The 16,521-nt window shown below is 43.3% G+C and overlaps 1 protein-coding gene across 1 annotated transcript in view; it reads left to right on the top strand.

The window, feature by feature from the left end:
• Window positions 1-3,903: 3,903 nt before the first annotated feature.
• Window positions 3,904-16,521, top strand: part of ODAD2 (outer dynein arm docking complex subunit 2) — a 195,767-nt gene continuing 183,149 nt past the window's right edge. The window contains exons 1-3 of the mRNA XM_073677585.1: window positions 3,904-4,037; window positions 10,590-10,843; window positions 14,515-14,672. Coding sequence (XP_073533686.1) covers window positions 10,620-10,843; window positions 14,515-14,672 — 382 coding nt within the window. The 5' untranslated portion in view covers window positions 3,904-4,037; window positions 10,590-10,619. The remainder of the gene's footprint in view (window positions 4,038-10,589; window positions 10,844-14,514; window positions 14,673-16,521) is intronic.

The following is a 16,521-nucleotide window of genomic DNA, read 5'->3' as shown; positions in this document are numbered from 1 at the left end:
TGGGGGGGCAGATGTCATTGTGTGATGTCTGTGTGTGTGTGTGTGTGTGGGCAGATGTCATTGTGTGATGTCTGTTTGTGTGTGTGTGTGGGCAGATGTCATTGTGTGATGTCTGTTGGTATGTGTGTGTGTGTGGGCAGATGTCATTGTGTGATGTCTGTTTGTGTGTGTGTGTGGGCAGATGTCATTGTGTGATGTCTATTTTTGTGTGTGTGTGTGGGCAGATGTCATTGTGTGATGTCTGTTTGTGTGTGTGTAGGCAGATGTCATTGTGTGATGTCTGTTTGTGTGTGTATGTGTGTGTGTGTGTGTAGGCAGATGTCATAGTGTGATGTCTGTTTGTGTGTGTGTGGGCAGATGTCATTGTGTGATGTCTGTTTGTATGTGTGTGTGTGTGGGCAGATATCATTGTGTCATGTCTGTTTATATGTATTTTTGTGTTTCAAATGTGTTTATGCGTGTATGTATATGTCTGTATATGTTTGTGTGTGTGCGTGACTGCGTGCGGCCTCCTGCTGAGTATAGTTGGCGCCGTGCGGCCTCCTGCTGTATCTGGGGGGGTGGGCGCCGTGCGGCCCCCCGCTGTGTACAGATGGCTACGTGCGGCCCCCCGCTGTGTATAGATGGCTACGTGTGGCCCCCCGCTGTGTATAGATGGCTACGTGCGGCCCCCCGCTATGTATAGATGGCGCCGTGCGGCCCCCCGCCGTGTATTGATGGCGCCGTGCGGCTCCCCGCTGTGTATAAATGGCTACGTGCGGCCTCCCGCTGAGTATAGATGGCGCTGTGCGGCCTCCTGCTGTCTCTGGGGGGGGCGCCGTGCGGCCTCCCGCTGTGTATAGATGGCTATGTGCGGCCTCCCGCTGAGTATAGATTGCGCTGTGCGGCCTCCTGCTGTCTCTGGGGGAGTGCCGTGCGGCCTCCCGCTGTGTATAGATGGCTATGTGCGGCCTCCCGCTGAGTATAGATGGCGCTGTGCGGCCTCCTGCTGTCTCTGGGGGGGCGCCATGCGGCCTCCTGCTGTGTATAGATGGCTACGCGCGGTCTCCCGCTGAGTATAGATGGCGCTGTGCGGCCTCCTGCTGTCTCTGGGGGGAGCGCCGTGCGGCATCTATACTCAGCAGGAGGCCGCACGTAGCCATCTATACACGTATACTCAGCAGGAGGCCGCACGTAGCCATCTATACACAGCGGGAGGCCGCACGGCGCCATCTATACACAGCGGGAGGCCGCACGGCGCCATCTATACACAGCGGGAGGCCGCACGGCGCCATCTATACACAGCGGGAGGCCGCACGGCGCCATCTATACACAGCGGGAGGCCGCACGGCGCCATCTATACACAGCGGGAGGCCGCACGGCGCCATCTATACACAGCGGGAGGCCGCACGGCGCCATCTATACACAGCGGGAGTCTCAGTGCTTTGCAAGAGCAGTCAATAAATTCTGCTTGATTAATTCTGAGCACCATAAAGTCTGGTTCGCTTCTAACCTGCTGTCTTCATTTTCAGCTTGCTGAATTCTAGCTCATTTACTGTCATTCGAGACGATGCCTTTGCTGGTCTCTTTCACCTTGAATACCTGTAAGTGCTCCACTTAATGTCATATTTTTGATTCTGTTCTTCTTCATCTTTTGGCATGGTCAATTGTATGAGCAAGTATTGATATGAATTTATGACCTACTTAAACCTTCGAGGACCTTAAATTTTATTCAATCAAATTTTTTTCCAGTTTAAAACTATGGGACATATATGTGCCTTGGTCCTCAAAGGGCTTTTAAAGGGGCTGCAAACATAAATACGAAAAAAATAATTCAATTAGTGCTTTTTGTGTTCATTTAATTTTTATTTGAAGTCCATTTTTTTTATATACCTTGAAATTAAGCTCTACCCCATGGAATGAAGCCCTACCTACATGACATCTGAGAGCTACATGGATCCCGCTTGTGAGGTGCCTGTCCGTCACTACTATTCAGTTTTAGGGTCCACTCACTAAGCCATATTTTCTCTCATGCAAGAGAATAGGGCCAATTATGCTAATGACACTCGGCTCAAACTCAGAGCTTCAACTGAGTGTGATCCGATTCTCTCGCAGCACAGATATGGAGAAGATGGAGAACTTACTTTCTTCATAGTCTCTGTGAGCGTTCATCGGACTGCACTTGGATGACATCCGAGTGCAGTCTAATGTTTTACGTGCACCCATAGACTTGTATGGGTGCACATGGTCCGAATATCGAATTAGATTATTTTCTCATGCCAATAATCGCACTGTCCCATAATATAACATAGGGCCGAGTCCTATCCGACAAAAAAAAACCACATAGCATTCAGCCGTGTTATACGACAGTGTGAGCGAGCCCTTAGAGTCAAGGAATATTTACATGCAGATGATGATATTACTCTCCAAGTGCATATTTTTTTAGGCGAGTTCATAGTAAATGCTTTGCCTTTTTGACATGTGATCAACTAAAGAACAAGAAAGATTTAGGACCACCCCTATACAGAAACGGAAAATAGTTTGGAGGACTTGCATGTCGTTTTTTTTTTATTATGAGAAAATCATAAAAGATCCCGTTTTTTCACCATGCTGTGACTTTCTGCTGAGGGAGAGGGAGAGAGCTGCCCTATTCAGAGTCTGTAATAAGACCTGCTGACAAAAGTGTTGAAGATACAGTCTAATGTGAATTAACAATGAAAAAAAGTTAATTTCACAAATGGCTTGTATTTTTTTTAATACAAACCTTTTTGTGTTTACAGCTCCTTTAAAGGGAATCTGTCATCAGGTTTTGCCACCTAATCTGAGAGCAGCATAATGTAGGGTTAGAGGCACTGATTCCAGTAATGTGTCACTTACTGGGCTGCTTAGTGTTGTTTTGATAAAATCATTGATTTGTCAGAAGGTAATTATCACTAGATGACTAGTAAGTTCTGTAGGACCCCACCCTCATCACTGATCAGTAGATTTCTGTGTACACTGAGCATGGGCAGAAAGCTGCCAATCAGTGGTGTGGGTGGGGCTATACAGAGCGCAGCATTCAGAGAGCTGCTAGATCTGCAGCAGATAAAACCGTGATTTTCTCAAAATGACAACAAGCAGCTGAAAAAGTGACACATCGCTGGAATCAGGTTATCTGCCCCAATATTGTGCTGCTCTCAGATGAGGCAGCACAATTAATATTGTGGCAAATTAAGTTCCCGTGAACTATCACATGATCTATCACAGGGGATCATGTGACATGTCACGTGATAAATCAGGTGTGGGGGGGGGGCACGCCTTCTAAGGGGCCCTTGCTACTCTTAATCCACCCCTGTTGGTGGCCCCCTTACCTCCTGGGCCCCTGTGCGGCTGCACAGGTTGCACCAATGGTATGTCCGCGTGCGTCTGTGTGTGTATATATACTGTATATTTATATGTATATATACAAATACACATGCATACATAATATATAGCAGGGTTGTCAGCTCACCCTGTGCATTGATGGCTGCACTGCTTGGTTCAGTCTATTGTAGATTCCAAGAAATAGAAAATTCGTCATTAATATTGACCCCACCATGTAAAACCGCCCCCTGCTGTTCTCAGTACGGCTTCTAGTGATGGCTGGCTATGAACGAGAGACTAGATACTGCCAAACATAAACTACAGCAAAGCAAAAAGAAAAATCCAATCACATTGCTTCTTTCATTTATCAACCGGCCTTTAAAAAATGGGAGCTGGAATCTGATTGGCTGGCACGGTCACTAGCGGCAGGTGACTGGTCACAGTCGTCTTGTACAGTCACCATTCAGTAACATGATTTTCCGGGTTAGTAACAGAGCGAAGCCGGGGACGAGCACGCAGAGGAACGCGCACGACGATATCATTCACCTGCCGTAACCATAGCTCCGCCTACAGGTGTTTACTGCCGTTGCTAGGCAGCTGGATACACTCAGCGCGCAGGCGCGATCCTATCTCCATGGTAACTGGTAACAAGCGCCGCTTACTTAGCCTTTGACTAGCTGGTGGTGCAGTGTGCGCGGCGCTGGTGAGATATCCAGGTATGTGCGAGATATTGGCATGTCCCTGCAGTGGTTACAGAGGGGGCAGCACCAGGGCAGGACATCATGGCTGCTTGTCATCTACTTTGTTGCAATTTTGGTTGCATTTCTTTTTCTGGTCTCTACATTGAGTTCTAAATGTGCTGACAACCCTTTGGCCATAGGATTGTCCTTTTAGGCACCAAACGAGACAGAAGTTGTCATTGACATAGTGTGGACTGGGCATGGAAAGTGTTATTCCCCCTACCTTAGTAATAATGCCCCGAGTGCCCCTTTAAGTAGTGACCCCTGAGTGCCCCTTTAAGTAGTGACCCCTGAGTGCCCCATTAAGTAATGCCCCCTGAGTGTCCCTTTAAGTAATGCCCCCTGAGTGTCCCTTTAATTAATGACCCCTGAGTGTCCCTTCCAGTAATGACCCCCCGAGTGCCCCTTTAAGTAATGACCCCTGAGTGCCCCTTTAAGTAATGACCCCTGAGTGCCCCTTTAAGTAATGACCCCTGAGTGCCCCTTTAAGTAATATCCTCTGAGTGCCCCTTTAAACAAATAATATCTTTCTTGAGTTTCCCTTTAAATAAATAATTCCCTTCTGAGTGCCCCTTTAAATAATGCCTCCTCCTTATGTAATACTATCACCTTTGCACCTTCTCCTGTATAGTGTAACCTCTCCTAATCTGAGCAATAGGTTTTCTCATCAGATCTCCAGCACTAGCGACGCCTCTTGCAGCCTTCGCACCCCTAGTGATTTGGTGCCCAGCCTAATTTCCCCTGGGTCTCCTCCAGGCTGTAACACTGCATCTGCCCCCTCCTACACACTCCGGTAGGGCCGGGTTTACATTTTGCAGATGCCGACTGATATCATCGCGTTGTACGCTGGGGCAGCGCAGCGACTTTGTTCACGTGATGCGTAGACCGTATTACAGCCTGGAATCTGTAGGTTTTGACTTGACAGGCGACAAAGTGGCAAATTTTTGTACACAAGTTGCACGTCGTATATGACTTTCCAACATTTGGCTCGTTGGGGACCTGTCTGCAATTTGATTGTTTTTTCTTTGTGTTTCTTTTTACAGCCAAATCGCAGCTATAATAGGAAGTTGCAGATAAATTGCACAGATTTTTTTTTTTTCTTTAGATCTAAATCACTGTGAAGCCTGAGCCTAGCTGCATTATTAGACTTTCAAAAGGTTTCCCCAAACCCCAAGTTACTCCCTATCCCTAAGCTAGGGGAAAGGGCATACATAGAAATCATGGAGCCCCATAGCAAAAGCTCTCATTGCCCCCCTCCAAAAAATATATACATATTTGGGGCTGTCACAGAAGAGCATATCTCGCAACTTTACGCCTTTAGAAAGTAATTTTCCTCCTACTGAAGCCCTAGATTCCCTTTCATTGCACCCATAAAGTATGATGCCATCAAAAGTGCCGCCCAAATACTGAATGATACCCCCACAGTGAATTCCTCTACCGTACCCTCCACATGCACAGTACGATGACCCTAATGTACTACACCCTAACTCCCCCGGCAAAGTGTGGTGACCTCAACACCGTATGATCCCCCAACTGTGACCCCCACACAGTCCTCCATGCAGTATAATTGCCTCACACCTCACCACACTGTATAAAGGCTCCTACTAGCCCTGCAAAAAGTATAATGGACCCCACACAAACCTTCACACTGTATAATTGCTTGCATTTAATAGTATAATGGCACCCACATATACCCCAAAAAGTATAAAGGCTCCCACATAGCCCTCCAAATATTATAATGCACTCCCTATAGTCCTCCATGAAGTACAATGCACTCCCCGTAGCCTTCCATAAAGTATAATGCACTCCTCATAGTCCTCCATACAGTATAATGCACTCCCCATAGGCCTTATTACAGTATCATGCACTCCCCATAGTCCTCCATACAGTATAATGTACTCCCCATATAATGTACTCCCCATACTGCTGCATACAGTATAATGCACTCCCCATAGTCCTCCATACCGTATAATGTACTCCCCATAGTTCTCCATACAGTATAATGCACTCCCCATAGTCCTCCATACAGTATAATGCACTCCCCATTTTCCTCCTTAAAGTTCAATGCACGCCTCATAGTCCTCCATACAGTATAATGCACTCACCATAGTCCTCCATACAGTATAATGCACTCCCCATAGTCCTCCATATAGTATAATGCACTTCCCATAGTTCTCCATACAGTATAATGCACTTCCCATAGTTCTCCATATAGTATAATGCTCTCCCCATAGTCCTCCATACAGTATAATGCACTCCCCATAGTCCTCCATACAGTATAATGCACTTCCCATAGTTCTCCATATAGTATAATGCACTCCCCATAGTCCTCCATATTGTATAATGCTCTTCCCATAGTTCTCCATACAGTATAATGCACTCCCCATAGTTCTCTATATAGTATAATGCTCTCCCCATAGTCCTCCTTGCAGTATAATGCACACCCCATAGTCCTCAATGCAGTATAATGCACTACCCATAGTCCTCCATACAGTATAATGCACTACCCATAGTCCTCCATACAGTATAATGCACTCCCCATAGTCCTCTATACAGTATAATGCACTCCCCATAGTCCTCTATACAGTATAATGCACTCCCCATGGGCCTCTATACAGTATAATGCACTCCCTATAGTCTATTTGTCCTCCTCCATACAGTATAATGCACTCCCCATAGTTCTCCATTGAGTATAATGCACTCCCCATATTCCTCCATACAGTATGATGTACTTCCCATAGTCCTCCATACAGTATAATGTACTTCCCATAGTTCTCCGTAGAGTATAATGCACTCCCCATATACCTCCATAAACTATAATGCACTCCCCATAGTCCTCCATACAGTATAATGCACTCCCCATAGTCCTCCTTACAGTTTAATGCACTCACCATAGTTCTCCATACAGTATAATGCACTCACCATAGTCCTCCATACAGTATAATTCACTCCCCATACTGCTCCATACAGTATAATGCGCCCCATAGTCCTCCATACAGTATAATGCACTCCCCATAGTCCTCCTTACAGTTTAATGCACTCACCATAGTTCTCCATACAGTATAATGCACTCACCATAGTCCTCCATACAGTATAATTCACTCCCCATACTGCTCCATACAGTATAATGCGCCCCATAGTCCTCCATACAGTATAATGCGCTCCCCATAGTCCTCCATGCAGTATAATGCACTCCCCATAGTCCTCCATACAGTATAATGCACTCCCCATAGTCCTCAATACAATATAATGGACTTCCCATAGTTCTCATACAGTATAATGCACTCCCCATAGGCCTCTATACAGTATAATGCACTCCCCATAGTCCTCCATACAGTATAATGGACTTCCCATAGTTCTCATACAGTATAATGCACTCACCATAGGCCTCTATACAGTATAATGCACTCCCTATAGTCTAGTCCTTCTCTTCCATATAGTATAATGCACTCCCCATAGTCCTCCATACAGTATAATGCACTCCCCATAGTCCTCCATACAGTATAATGGACTTCCCATAGTTCTCATACAGTATAATGCACTCCCCATAGGCCTCTATACAGTATAATGCACTCCCTATAGTCTAGTCCTTCTCTTCCATATAGTATAATGCACTCCCCATAGCTGTCTGTACAGTATAATGCACTCCCCATAGGCCTCTATACAGTATAATGCACTCCCTATAGTCTAGTCCTCCTCCTCCATACAGTATAATGTACTCCCCATAGTCCTCCATACAGTATTATGTCCACCACAATTAAAAAATAATAATGCAGTACTCACCTCTCCTGCTCCAGTCTCTTCAGCGAGCGCTCTGAAGTGCCAAACAACCCAGCGCAGTGGGTGCCATATAGTGACATCATCGCGCCCACTGCGCTGATGTGTCAGGTGGCAAGGAAGAATGATGGAGGAGGGAGCGTCATTACTTTCAACTGGAGGCGAGCAGGGGCGGTACCTGCGCCTGCCGCCATTGGTGGTACGCCACTTGCTAGGGGATAACTTGTTGATTGCCGAAGAGCTGACTCCTGGGACTTCCAAAGATCCCAAAATGAGGCTCCACTATTTCCAGCTGTCCCATTGACAATGAGTAGAGCGTTTCATTTAAGACGGGGCTTTTCTAGGGATCGCTGTGAGTCAGACTGGTCACAATACAAACTAAAAACTGTATATATTAATAAGTAGATCTCTTAGACCAGATGAGGCTGTTATACTTACTTTGAATATCCAAGTCAGAATGGCTGTATCATTTCTGATCTTGAAATGAGCATTTCATCTGAACTCGTAAAATGCTCCTTTCAGTATTAGAGAGTCACACAATCAAAACCGGATTATACAGCCATTCTGGCACGGATTTGCAAAATAAGTACACCATCCTTATGATGTCTAATCATGTAAAATCTGCTGACAAATACTACTATGGTATTGACCATCACCCCTTAACCTAGAGATTGTATTTTTTTCATACACAGAATATTGCGGGACAATATATTTGTAATTATGGTATATCTAAAATTTGTATAAAAATGACAAAATACATTATATTATCCATACTGTACAGATCAGTTCTGAATTCACAATTCTGCAGGCTTCAGAGCTGAAATCACAGTGATTTTTTTTTTTGCTGACTCAATGTCTAAAGTTCCCCATAGACATTAGACTAAAGTTGTCCGAACCCGCCGATATTGGCATATTGACCATCAGATGTGTATGGAGGCCTCCCGATGCTCCATGAAAGATGTTGGGTGGGGAGATATGGTTCGGCCAGCTTGAATGTTAACTCTCGACCCTTTTATTCTGGGAAATTCACTTTCAATTAGTAGCTTTCTCTTTCTTTCCCCATTGAAAAAACATGAACGTTCATCCAAACCGAGGATTCATGTGTATGGGGGAGTCCGGAGAGGCATCTGAAGGCTGATTGAGTGTTCGGCTGTCAGCTATCATATGTGTAAGGCTAGCTTACCTCATCAGAGTACCAGAGGATCCTTCAGTGAGCTCAGGCTCTGACACAACAACGGGCCTTTAATCCATCAGAAGGACCAGCAGAGGCCGATCCTGTTTGGAGCTGACTGGAGGCAATCACTTGCCACAATGACTTGGGTCTCAGGAAATCATTCACTACTAACAGCATAGATTACAATTCAATTAAAAATGGACCCAAACGTTTGTATATCCCGGTAAACAATGGGGTCTAAGGGCATTTCTCCTAGTTGAGAGTGACAAGCCAAGCCTTGCATGTCAGAGTGAGGAGACTTATAGGCCTTGCATGCTCCTCTGGGAAATTAAATATGCATATTTTCTCACCAGAGATGAAGATGACTAGAACTCTAGCGCCAACTATTGGAAGCAGTGTTCTTAAAAGTCCATATTGACTCCTTAACAATCCTTGCACAAAGAGAAATGTGACCCCAGTCCAGAGCCTCTCACCTAGCCAAATCAGATCTCATACTTTGCACTGATGAGGGGCAATAGCCTGAAACACTGTGTCTGCAAATTGGGATTCTGGTTTGGCTTTTATCCTAAGTCATATGGCAAGGCTTGTTAACGAGTTGATAGTGACATTTAGGATTGCTGCTTCCAATAGGTGGCGCTAGAGTTCTAGTCCTCTTCCTCTGAAGAGACAATTTTCATCGTTAAAACAATAAAATTTTTCATTATGAGAAAAAAAAAATGGAACCAAGGAGGTCCAAACCAATGTGGTCTGCACAGAGCTGTATCTACTGATTTGCATTCTGGGGTATGACATCTCTACACCAGACTCTGTATAATAATGTGATGCTGGTCAAACTGCCACTGCATTATAGGAGCTCACTTTTATCATGTGATGACCTGCTCATTGACTATTTCCACTAAAAACCAGTAGAATTGGAAATACAGCTCTGAAGTATAATACTCAATAAAAGAGTTGTCAGGTGAAAACAGGTTATCAGCTATCCATAAGGTAGGTGATAACTTATCGATCGGTGGTAGGACCACTTGAACCAGCAACGATTGCTGCAACAGGGGACTTTTATCCCTTACTTGACCGCCGCTGCCAAGCGCTGCACTTGCATTTTTTGTCAGTCCCATAGAGAATAAATGATCAACTCTTGCTCCATTCTGTAACCGAGAGAAAAGTGCCTCATTGGGGGTAGAAAGATTCCCGCTTCTGCTGATCGGTGAGGGACACCCGGGGATCGGACCCCCACAGGTCAATAAGTTATCACATCTCCTGTGGATAGGGGATAACTTATTTTCACCCGACAACCCCCTTAAATCAGTACAATACAAATAATCCCATTTTTACAAATTGCACCTTTTTATGTAAATTGTATCAATATGGTAAAAGGTGTAAATAGCCTAAAAAAGTGCATTTTGGGCACAGAGGAAGGTGTCGCCTTATATTCTCTGTGCAGCATCAGTAACTCCTACATTAGAATAATGTTATATCTATTTTCCAGTGAGTGTACAATGATGAGTAATTGCGTTGCTTTATCTGTGTATAACGCTTGGCAGTCCGTCTCACTCGTGTCTTTACACGTCTTTTAAAAGGTGACATCCCCGTAAAAAGCAGCCGTTCCAATGGGCGTGGCGCTGACGAGAGCGGCTCAGTGGACAAGCGCTGGTTCTGGAACTGGCAAGCTGGAAATCACACCTCTGAATGAAGCTCTGCTAAACGACATCATAAAGTATGTGGAGCCTTTCAGCTCCCGGCATCCAGAAGAGGCAGAGTTTGTCTTCAGAGAACCTCTGGAATGGAAAACCAATTTGGAGCCATCGGCATTTGGATCTGGTTATGATATTAGGTGAGGCCAGACCGAGAAAAAAAAAAAAAGTTGCAATACATAAAAAGCTCAATAACGAGCCAAGAGGACTTTCTTTGTGAATTAAATGTCTGACATTCTGTCCAGCTTAAAGGGAATGTGTCATCAGAAATCCCTATTAAGATTTGCCTTTTAAATTGCAAGATTTCTAATTCTGTTTGTATATATATATATATATATATATATTTATATATATATATATATATATATATAAACTCCAGTGGGCAATATTGCAATATTTCTAATTTTTAATATTGATTGTGACATGTAAAACAAGTGCATTGCCAAAAGAAAAAAATATATATAAATACATATATACATATGTATGTATGTATGTATGTATGTATATATATATAATTATTTTTTTTCCTTTGGTAATGCATTATTTTTACATGTCACAATCAATATTAAAAATGTGAAATATTGCAATTTTCACAATGGCCACTATAGCTATTTTACACTTAAACTTCCTTTTGTTTTAGGAAACAACACATGTACATTAGCTGTATTGAAAAATCACTGATCCTACCTCGAAACATCTAATGCGCGTGTGCTAAGTTCATTATGAAGGGAGGGGGAGCTATGATATCGCCTGTTGTGATTGGTGCATCTCCCATTATCAGCTGTGTATAGAAGTGTTACCTGTCATGGTAATCATGCCTGCTGATGAAGAGCCTGCTGAAAACTGTTCCTAATAAGACAGGAAGTATGAATCTAGAAAAAAGTTCACTGGCCAGTTTAAAAATTGCAAGATTTTTAATTCTGTCTTTTTCAATGCAGACTGATATGAAAAAAAAATTGTCAAGGATTTAAAAAATAAATACATTTCTCAGGCACCTCATTGGGAGACAAAGAAACCAAGGGTAATATGTTGCCACCTGGAGGCTGACACTAAGAATACATCTTGGGAAAAAAGTCAACTCTTACCCCAACAGCCTCTACCCAGCCAACCAGCCTCCAGCTATTCAGTTTAGCTTAGTGTCGCATTGTAGACAACTGAGTTTTGAGCCTGTTTTGCCTATGATTCTTCCTTATGCTTAACTGGTGGTAGTTTTCCATCCCAGGGACTGCTTTGGGATGTCCAATGGTTCCTGTGTCTCTCAATGAAGCCCCTGAGAAATGAGGATTTTTGGTACTCCCTGTAAAATCTTTTTGTCATAGCCTTAATTGGGAGACACTGCACCCTCCCTTGTTTATGGGGGGTCTTGGTTTTGCTCCTCTTACTGATTTTGCACTAACTGAATAACTGTGTTGGCTGGCACTCACAAATCTTCAGGGTGACCTTGTATAATAATTCGGGAATAAGGTACCTTAGAGAGGTTGTCCACTATTGGACATTGACAGTTTAATCAATTCAGGACCATAATTAAGCAGCGCTGTCCAGGGATGAGCCGCCACTCTTAGGCTCCAGCTCATCCATATTACATTAGGGCTGACGTCCATTGTGCCGAAATCGTAAAGGCTGCGGTTGACGAGCAGGCGCTCATTGGCTGCATCCGGCACATGAATTTACGTCACTACCGGGAACAGTGGAGAATATATACTGTTTTTCTTTTAATTAGGGTCCTAAATTGATTAATTTGGGGTTGGATGTCCCTTGTAATTGTGGCTTGTCCATGAATCCCAAATTTGTGTCAATCTCAAATCATTTGTCCAGAATTGTATATGTATGTAAATACAGTGGAATGTAAAGGTTTGGGCACCCCTGGTCAAAATTACTGTTATTGTGAACAGTTAAGCAATTTGAAAATGAAATGATCTCTAAAAGGCCTGAAGCTAGAGATGACACATTTCCTGTGTATTGTAGGCAAAAAAATATGTATATTTCTATCTTTTACATTTTATAAATTACAAAAAGGAAAATGAGCTGAAGCAAAAGTTTGGGCACCCTGCATGGTTAGTTCCTAGTAGCGCCCCCTTTTGCAAGTATCACAGATTGTAAACGCTATTTGTAGCCAGACAAGAGTCTGTCAATTCTTGTTTGAGGGATTTTCATCCATTCTTCCTTGGAAAATTCTTCCAGTTCTGTGAGATTCCTGGGTCGCCTTGCATGCACGGCTATTTTGAGGTTGAGCCACAGATTTTCAGTGCTGTTTAGATCAGAGGACTGTGAGGGCCATTGTAAAACCTTCAGCTAGGGCCATTTGACTTTGTCTATTGTGGATTTTGACGTGTGTTTAGGATCATTATCCATTTGTAGAAGCCATCTTCTTTTAAACTTCAGCTTTTTACAGATGGTGTTATGTTTGCATCAAGAACTTGTGGAAATTTAATTGAATCTATTCTTCCCTCTACCCGTGAAATGTTCCCCGTGCCATTGGTTGCAACACAACCCCAAAGCATGATTGATCCTCCCCCATGCTTAATGGTTGGATAGATGTTCTTTCCTGAAATTCTGTGCCCTTTTTCTCCGCATATACCTTTGATCATTGTGGCCAAAGAGTTCTATTTTAATCTCATTGGTCCACAAGACTTGTTTCCAAAATGCATCAGGCTTGTTTCGATGTTCTTTTGCAAACTTCTGATGCTCAATTTTATTGTGAGGAAGCAGGAGAGGTTTTCTTCTGATAACTCTTCCATCAAGGCCATATTTGTGCAGGTGTCTCTGAACAGTAGAACAATGTACCACAACTCCAGAGTCTGCTAAATCTTTCTGAAGGTCTTTTGCAGTCAAGCGGAGGTTATGATTTGCCTCTCTAGTAATCCTACGAGCAGCTCTCACTGACATTTTTCCTGGTCTTCAAGACCTTATCTTGACCTCCACTGTTCCTGTTAACTGCCATTTCTAAATTACATTTAGAACTGAGGAAAGGGCAACTTGAAAACGCTTTGCTATCTTCTTATAGCCTTCTCCTGCTTTGAGGGCCTCCACCATTTTCATTTTCAGAGTGTAAGCCAGCAGCTTAGAAGAACCTATGGCTTCTGTGGCTTCTGTTCTTTGGCACAAGGTTAGAGGAGGCTGGGTTTTTTGCATCACCTGGCCTTTCCTAACGATGATATTGATAGTGATGAAGTCATAACCCTAAAAGGCTAATTAAGGTCTGGAACCTTGGTCAAAGTTATCTGAGCACATAAATCTGCAAGGCTGCCCAAACTTTTGCATTGGCCGATTTAACTTTTTGTAATTTATAAAATGTAAAAAATGACAATATAAATATATTTTTGCCTAAAATACAAAGAAAATGTGTCATATTTAATTTTAGGCCTTTTAGAGATCACTTAATCTAAAACTTGCTTAACTGTTCACAATAACAGTAATTTTGACCAGGGGTGCCCAAACTTTTACATGCAACTGTACATATATAACCTATAAAGTAAAGTATTTGTATGTGTCTCACAGGCGTCATGGCTCCAGAATGGTTGCAGTCATTACTGTGTCCAGTCTGGACTCCTGTTTTCTATGTCACCCAGATTTTTATTATGCTACATTTGGCCCCAAGACAATGCACAATATCTATAATAAGGGAACGTTGGCGCATCACTTTGCATTGAGCATACATGGGTCATTTTGGGGCAGTAGATAGACACTTTGGCACGTTGGAGGTGTCACATATTTGTCTAGCGGATGGATATGTCCCACATACACTGCACAATATAGACTCCCAGCTGTGATGGATTTCATATGACTACAGCTCGGCATTGTGTCGTTTCAGTGATTCTTCGGTGAAGTCTGAAGATACAGACCAAGACGGAAACCCATTATTCATCATGTCGTCATCAAAAGTGAAAATCAGGAGCTTCAAACACTTATCCCGCTTTCTCCAGATTGCACGGGATAAAAAGTTGAAAGAAACACAGGCTTGCTTGGAAGGTCAGTGCTCAGACAGAGGCAGAATAAAAGTGATTTATTAATGAAAGACTGTTTCCATGCCTATGGTCTTTTATAAACTTGGGTATGAAGTGATCTGAGGTTGCGGATCTATTTCAGGTCATATGGACATGTAACTTCTTCAGCCAATCACTGGCTGCAGCGGTCACATGCCGTAACCTGCCAAAAGGAGGAAGCAAATATACCTGTGGGGGCCCCAGACAACCTTATGAGACAAGCGGAAGGGGTTTGCTAGGCGAGTATATGTTATTTTTAGGTAATGACAAGCTGTTTCATTTCCAACAGAAAAAGTTGTGGAAACCTCTGTAATGTGTCAGTGTCACGCAAGGTGAGGGAAAGACAAAGTACCACACGAAGGGAAGAGGGGGAGAAAGCCCAAGCATTAGGGAAAGGGGGAGTGGAGACCCCTAGGCAAATATAATATCACCCTACCTACCCTACCATCCCTATATTGGTTCCACACCTATCGCCAAGCAGGACCCTAAGTTATGGATGTCCCTAGAGCTTGGCCCTAGATAGGGAGGTGGAGGGGTGAGCACTGGTCAGGTCCCACTACAACCTAAGGACAACAAGGTAGACAAACAAAGGGGATAAACTTAGCTTGAGCAGACAACAGAGAGATAACGCCAACTGTCCTCCAAGGGCACCAGAGAAGAAGCTAGCCGACTACCAGTGCTCCAAACCTGCACAAAGGTATATAGACGTATCCCTGGAGCAAACTGAGTGTTTTTAACTCCCAGGCAAGGGTGTGTCAATGAGCAGCAGGAGAGAGGTCGCCGCTGGGTCTTAAAGGAAGAAGGATTCTGAAGGCGTCTATAATGCCAAGCGCAGTGAGATTCTACAGCCAGATCCTGTAGAGACCTACGGGAGACCATGGAAGGGTTAGAACGAAAGTGGCCGAGAGTTTGTTTTTTGATAATATGCCAAGACTTAAAAAAAATATCCAAAATGGACAAGCATTACATGAGAACATGTGGTTATCCCTAATTATATGGCATGCACCCTCTGGGGTACATGTACTGATGAGACCTTACTTACTTTTTCTCATGGTTTAACATATCCTCAAAAATTGATTTTGTGGTACTTTGTTGGGTGATGTCTATGCTATGTGTGGCCACCTAATGGTTTGTATGCGCTTTGTATCCTGTCGAGTGTTTTGTTAGCATGTCGAGATAATGTATATAATTTGTATCATGAGAAATTGTCGTCCTTAATCAAATTTGGACACATGCCACAAATTGAGAAGACTAGAGCGTGTCTAAGGATAAGGCCAAATGGAGCGGCTGCAGTATGGCCCCAAATGCCTTTTTTTATTGTTTGTCACCCGCACAATCATTACAATTGGATGGATGTAACAGATAGGCTATGTTCCCACGATGAGTAATTGAATGAGTAATTAGAATTTCTGCACCTTTTAGGTTACTTGCATTTTTTTACATGTATTTTTATTGTGTTTTTTGATGCTGCGTTTTTCGTCTCTTTTTTGGTATTTCATGTTTTAAATAAATCTGCTTTATTTTTGACATTTCCTAGTATTTGCCATTGACTAGTCTTCATTGATACAGTCATGTGCGGACTACATGCATTTAGTGCGTTTCTGCAGCATGTGCGTTTTTTACCTGCAGATTTTTCACCAGTCTGTGGTGAAAATCCGCAACTAAAACTCAGCGTACCTGAAAGAGAAATTGACATATTGCGGATTTCAAACACCCACCGCATGTCAGTTTACGCTGCATAAAAAAAAAATAGCACAGTGTACAGTAGTATTCAAAATAATAGCAGTGTGTTCAAAATTTAGCATTCCTGTGCATCACTAAGTTAATATTTAGTT

The sequence above is a fragment of the Phyllobates terribilis genome, unplaced genomic scaffold, assembly GCF_046119375.1.
Source record: "Phyllobates terribilis strain yellow unplaced genomic scaffold, ASM4611937v1 Scaffold_4__5_contigs__length_816908805, whole genome shotgun sequence".
NCBI lineage: Eukaryota > Metazoa > Chordata > Amphibia > Anura > Dendrobatidae > Phyllobates > Phyllobates terribilis.
Note: the sequence above shows the minus strand (reverse complement) of the source record. Positions and strands in the feature narration are given on the sequence as shown.